Genomic DNA, 6,088 nt, shown 5'->3' with positions numbered 1-6,088 from the left:
ATCGGTAGGGGAATGGCCAGGAGGGGTCTGTGAGAGAGAGAGAGAGATGAGAGCCCCCATGACTGGGGAGGAAGGGGGGGAGGGGGTGGGGAAGAAAGAGGCTAAATTTACTCCTCGTGGAGGTAGGTAGGTAGGTAGGAAGGTCTGCTCCCCGACTCCTTGCCACGTCCCAGCAGCTTCTCTTGTAACCGAGGCTACTTTCTGCTACTACAGCTGCTACTTACTGCTGGTGGTGGTCCTTGGCGGCCGGCCTTTGGGATCTAAAGGGCTCTGTCTTGCGGTCCAAGGAAGGAAGGAAGGAAGGAAATAGCTGGCGGAGTAGTAGCAGTAGTAATAGTAGTATTGGTGGTGGTGGTGGCTGGTACGTTTGCTTTAAAGGAGTGACCTTTTCTATTTCGTTGGAAGGAGGGAATAAAAGGATATTTAGGGAGCTATGGCCCCCCGCAGGAAGCATCATCTGGCCACGGCGACGCTCTACAGGTCCTTTGACTATATCACGGAGCGCTACGCTACCAGCATCAGTTTCAAGGTATTATTGCTGCTTCCTCCTCCTCCTCGTCCTCCTCCGTCCTCCACTTGCTTTTTGTCATCTCTCGAATCATCACAATTAACCCATCTGCTTCTCCCGTTTAGCCTCGATCAGTTACCAAAAAATTAATTCTCCTCCTCCTCCTCCTCCTCCTCCTCCTCCTCCTCCTCCTCCTCCTCATCTTTTTTGTCATCTCCCGAATCACAATTCACCCATCTACCTGTCCCGTTCGCCTCGATCAGTTACCTCCTCCTCCTCCTCCTCCTCCTCCTTTTATCATACCCTTATCAAAAGTATCTTCAAGTTTAATAGACAGTGTGAGTGGTAATCAATTATGATAAAAGCAGTATTTTTCTGGTTGCATTCCCAAACCCAGGAAGTCTTTCCCATGCATATTTTTAAAGTGTGATTCAGTTTTGCATCAGTTCAGATACAATTTTGGAGTGGGATTGTTGGTCGGTTAATGTTAAATTCCTGGTAAAATCCACGTCAGACGTTTGTAAAGCATTTAAGCCATTATTTATAACTTTTGGGACATCCAGAGGAGATGTGTGTGTGTGTGTGTGTATGCTTGTGCAAGAATATCAGTTGACATCTCCCCATCAATTTCAACCTAGCCTCCTTCCTCAGTGGAATTCGGGAAAAAAAAAAAAATACTAACGATAGGAATGTTGGCATTGTTGGTATAGCCTATAGTCGAGGCTTCGCCTATATCGTTTATACGAGGAGGGAAATGCTTTGCCATCAAACCTTGGTTTGTTTTTTTGTTTGTATGCTTGTTTTTATGTAAGGTCAGATATTAAAATCGCGGAATTGTCTGTGAAATACTTTAGTCTGCGTTGTAGTTTTTTTTTTTTATTGTTTAACTTGTCATGTAAGTGTTACACCATTCCTACGGGTATTTGTAATGTCAAGTGTTACACCATTCTTACAGGTATCTGTAGAGTGCTATTACCTTAAGCCTCTAAGTCTCCTGTAGAGTACTTCTCTCTCTCTCTCTCTCTCTCTCTCTCTCTCTCTCTCTCTCTCTCTCTCTCTCTCTCTCTAAATATTTATTGGGGCTTGTACGCCATCGTCGGGAGTTGCATATAACGATTAAAACACTGAAGTAGAATATTTGACTTATTTGCCACTGATATATATTTGTGAAAGTGTGTGTTTAAATTCACAAAGAGAAGAAGACAAAGTTGTGTGATTGATATAGGCTTTATTTTTGCCATATGTTATGGCGGAAGTAAAAAAAAAAAAAAAAATAGAATCAACAACCTAAAAGAATGTAGGTCTCATTTTTGCTATCTGGTATCGTGGGAGTAAGGAAAAAATAACCTAAAAGAACGTCAGTTGAAAAAAAAATATAAAAGAACGGTTTCTTGTGTCTAGACCCGTTCAAGAGAGTAACGGTAATTTTGCAATATACCTTCCTATTGTACTTTTTGTAACGGGAAAGCGTTATCGTTTTGTAGGATAAATCACAAATCACTGGCCTTTCGATGTTCTTACGAAAATTCCTACTAAATAGTGAAGAGACACAGGAGAGAGAGAGAGAGAGAGAGAGAGAGAGTAGAGAGAGAGAAGAGAGGGGGGGGGAAGGCAAGAACTTGACAAAACCTAGGCACCTCTCACGGCATCAGGATTACGGTCGAAAGCCTATCGGGTGACACTTCTTCTCTCTTCTCTCTCTCTCTCTCTCTCTCTCTCTCTCTCTCTCTCTCACCTGTTGATTTTGGGTCCTCATACTCATATTTCAGCCGCCGAAAATGTCAAGGTCCCTCTCAATTTTGAAGCTACTGGGTTTACTTCACTTATTATTCCGTCAGGAGCGTATTTATAGCTGTGGACATTTGAATCATGTCCTCTCAGTTTTATCCGCCGAACTTCCGTGGTCTTTTTGTACCTTTGTGATTCGTCCCTGTGACCTTTTGTCTGTGTGTCCCGAGTCACCACTCTCCTTGTAAAACATGTTCGTTATGCCTGCCTTGATGGCTTATGTGCGCTCTCTCTCTCTCTCTCTCTCTCTCTCTCTCTCTCTCTCTCATTGGCCGCCGCGGTCTCCCTGGCAAACCTCCAGATCCCAAAGTCGTTCATAAACTTGAGCCTCGAGGAATTTATTATTGCTCATCCTTGATCTCGCGGTCGTCTTGCAAATATAGGTGCCCTTTTAACTAAATATTGTATAGTATATGAAATCGGCGTCATTAGAGTGAATTTTATACGTTAAAATATCTTCTATATTTTCCTTGGAGCCGTCCGTATCTTAAAATCGAATTCAAAACGTGCTGGTAATGAGAGTAATGCGAATATTACCATTTTAATCTGCGCCTTTTGAGACGGCAATGACGCAATCTCGTGATTTCGTTCTGTCCAGAAGCGTTCGCAATTCGCTCGAGACTGTATCGTTTGATTGCGCATGCGTAGTAGCACTGCATTTTTGGGGCTGTCCTCTCGAAGCTAACATTCGTCCTCGATACGATGACACAGAAATGTCAAGACTCGTTTTGTGTTGGTTTTTCCGCTTAGTCTTTTCGTATTTCTTGAGTACTCTCTCTCTCTCTCTTCTCACGGACGCAAACCTAATGACCCATTAAGTCTTTTTTTTTTTTTTTTTTAAGGAAATATTAATGAATGCGTCAACACTGTGAATATTTACGGATGAATGTATACATGCGTATGTGTGTATTGCACTGGTATGCCTGGCTGCTGATCTAAGCTTACTTTTTTCTTTTAATTACTGGCGCCTTATTTATGGCTCCCTCGCGGCATGAGCCATTTTCTCTCTCTCTCTCTCTCTCTCTCTCTCCTCTCTCTCTCTCTCGAGATCTCAGTCCCTCGTAAGATGGTTAGCAAAAGCTGATTAGTTTGTTTAGTATTATCGAAATGTAGTCCTTTAGTTTTCCTGAAGACCCGAGACTTACAGATCGATTGATTTGTTTGCATAAACTAGCATCGCAGTTCAGTAATGCTTGGTCGATAGCAACGTGTCTTTGGCATCGAGTTGACTTGAATTATTATTTCTTCTGGATTCAATCATAAAATATCGACCCGGTGGGGATAACCATCGGTGGATGGCATCGTGTTATTCTCAGTAATTTATTTCAAATATTTTGTCTTATCAAGAAACATTCTCTGTATCTTAGTAATTGAATGATTTTGTCTTTAATCAAGATACATCCGCTGTATCATAGTAATTGAATTATTTTGTCTACAATCAAGAAACATTAGCTGTATCTTAATTCCTTGATCGTATGGTGTAGTAGTAGGTCGCTGTAACCTTCCTTTGAAGATGAATTCGAATATGAGAACTTCTTGATTGTGTGGCTTATGTAGAGTAACTCAAGCTATCCCGTGGCTTCTCTCTCTCTCTCTCTCCTCTCTCTCTCTCTCTCTCTCTCTCTCTCTTCTCTCTCTCTCTCTCTCTCTCCTCTTTTTTTCTCGTTAGCCACTTGTCATGGTGGGTTTCATCTTCCTCGGTCGATAAATAATGAAAGGTAATAGATACTGGAAATGATGATAATACTTAGTAATTAAAAAATCCTCATAGTAGCACGAGTCATCAAAGGGAGAAGAAAATCCACAGTTATGTAAATGTACATATAATTAAATTTAAAAACAGCAAGGCAAGCTTTCGGGAATCTGTTCTGTTCCCCTTATCAATCTGATTGATAAGGGGAACAGAACAGATTCCCGAAAGCTAGCCTTGCTGTTTTTATATTTAAATATATGTACATTTACATAACTGTGGATTTGCTTCTCCAATAATAGTAATGTTCTTGCTTTACTCATGCGTCGTTTTCTCTCTCCCATTCGCTCAGGAAATGCTGTGTGCGTAGTGGAATGTATTTTGTAAATAGAAGTGTGTCAACAGAGCTTCGCATATCTCTCTCTCTCTCTCTCTCTCTCTCTCTCTCTCTCTCTCACACACACACACACACACACACACGCGTGTATTCGAGTTTTGTAAATAAATGCATTTTGAACCACGGTCGAGCTCCTACGAAATTAACACGGAGAACAAATATTACACTTCAGAATACTGAAACAGCTCGTTTTAATGAAACTGCGCAAGAATTTAAGGTTTTAATTAAAGTGATTATACTTTCCCCCTGCGAGTTTGAAAAATAAAACTATTCGAAAAAAGATTTAAGCGCCGGTATTTCCTGAGGTGCTTGCATCTCTCTCTCTCTCTCTCTCTCTCTCTCTCTCTCTCTCTCTCTCTCTCTCTCTCTCTCTCTCTCCAGCTGTGAAAAAAATTATCCGATTGAAAATTCATGTAACTTCTTTTATTGACTCCAAAATTAAAGGGTTAACTGAAAAGTAAAAAAAAATAATAAAATGGTTTAATGTTTCGTTTAAAAAGGAACTAAATTAGATTGCATTCATGAATAAATAAATTATATTTTTTACGTCACAATTTTTAAAAATTGTATTCATATATAAGTTTATTTTTTACGTCACAGTTCTTTTAAATTGTATTAATAAAGAAATAAATGTTATTTTACGTCACAGATTAAAAAAAATGTGTTTAGAAATAAATTATTTTTTTACGTCACAGATTATTTTATTGTATTCATAAATAAGTGAATTATTTTTTATACGTCGCAGATTTCTTTATTAATTGTTTTCATAAATAAATAAATATTTTTTACGTCACAATTTTTTTCCGTCACAGTTTTTATTATTATTTCTTTTTTTTTTAATCCAGCTGCGTTTGTGTTACAATTGATAACCAGAGATTATACTTATTCCTCCGTCGTCGGTAGCTGAATGAGGAACTATACCAGTGAATGCAGACGGTGGAATTCATTAAAACACTAAATGCTGTTGAAAAGTAGACTGAATTACAAACACTCGAATTGGGTTGAAAGGTCGACTTATAAAGGGGAAAATATACTTTTATTTCCCAATACATGAGAGCTTTTTTAAATTAAAGGGGGGGGGGGGGAATTCGCTGTCAGTAAGCACATTAATAACTTTATTGTTTGTTTGCAAATTAAAGCTCTCTCTCTCTCTCTCTCTCTCTCTCTCTCTCTATCTCTCTCTCTCTCTCTCTCTCTCTCTCTCTCTATATATATATATATATTATATATATATATATATATATATATAGAGAGAGAGAGAGAGAGAAAGAGTTGGGTTATATCCTAATGGATGGGAAATCTTGCTTATTCGTAAATTTTTATCAGTGCAAATTAAAATTAACGATAGATGATTTTTTCTTATTATTATTATTATCTGCTGATGAAGTGCTTTTTGTTTTTAAGTCTAAGTAGAAAATTAGCTGTCGGGTAAATTATGTTGATGTGGAGATGTTTGACTGCTACATTGTGCGTTTGTGTGTGTAAGTATAAATGAGTGGATGTTCGAGAGTATATATGTGTGTGTGTAAAGCCACTCTGCGAGAGAAGGAACTTTACATATACCACTAACGATTGACTCACTCGCTTTCAAATTTTCAACTAATGCCTTCATAATGTTTTTTTGCAGTTTTGGCATTTTAGCTTAAAAGTTTTTTCATAGCTGATAAATTTTGATTCGTTTTCTATTTTCCAAAGCTGATATATT

At 38.6% G+C, this 6,088-nt stretch overlaps 1 protein-coding gene across 8 annotated transcripts in view; it reads left to right on the top strand.

Annotated features, from left to right (window-relative positions):
* LOC135204308 (serine/threonine-protein kinase Doa-like) overlaps positions 1-6,088 on the top strand; it is a 244,284-nt gene that overhangs the window by 216,968 nt on the left and 21,228 nt on the right. Inside the window, exon 1 of one of the 8 annotated variants that reach the window (XM_064234472.1) lies at positions 141-529. The exons of the other annotated variants lie outside the window; for them this stretch is intronic. Coding sequence (XP_064090542.1) covers positions 434-529 — 96 coding nt within the window. The 5' untranslated portion in view covers positions 141-433. Of the gene's footprint in view, positions 1-140; positions 530-6,088 lie in introns of those variants that run through there. 8 annotated transcript variants of the gene reach the window in all.

The sequence above is a fragment of the Macrobrachium nipponense genome, chromosome 44 (genome assembly GCF_015104395.2).
Source record: "Macrobrachium nipponense isolate FS-2020 chromosome 44, ASM1510439v2, whole genome shotgun sequence".
Taxonomy (NCBI): domain Eukaryota; kingdom Metazoa; phylum Arthropoda; class Malacostraca; order Decapoda; family Palaemonidae; genus Macrobrachium; species Macrobrachium nipponense.
The sequence above is the reverse complement of the archived record's forward strand: the minus strand, read 5'-3'. Positions and strand labels throughout refer to the sequence as shown.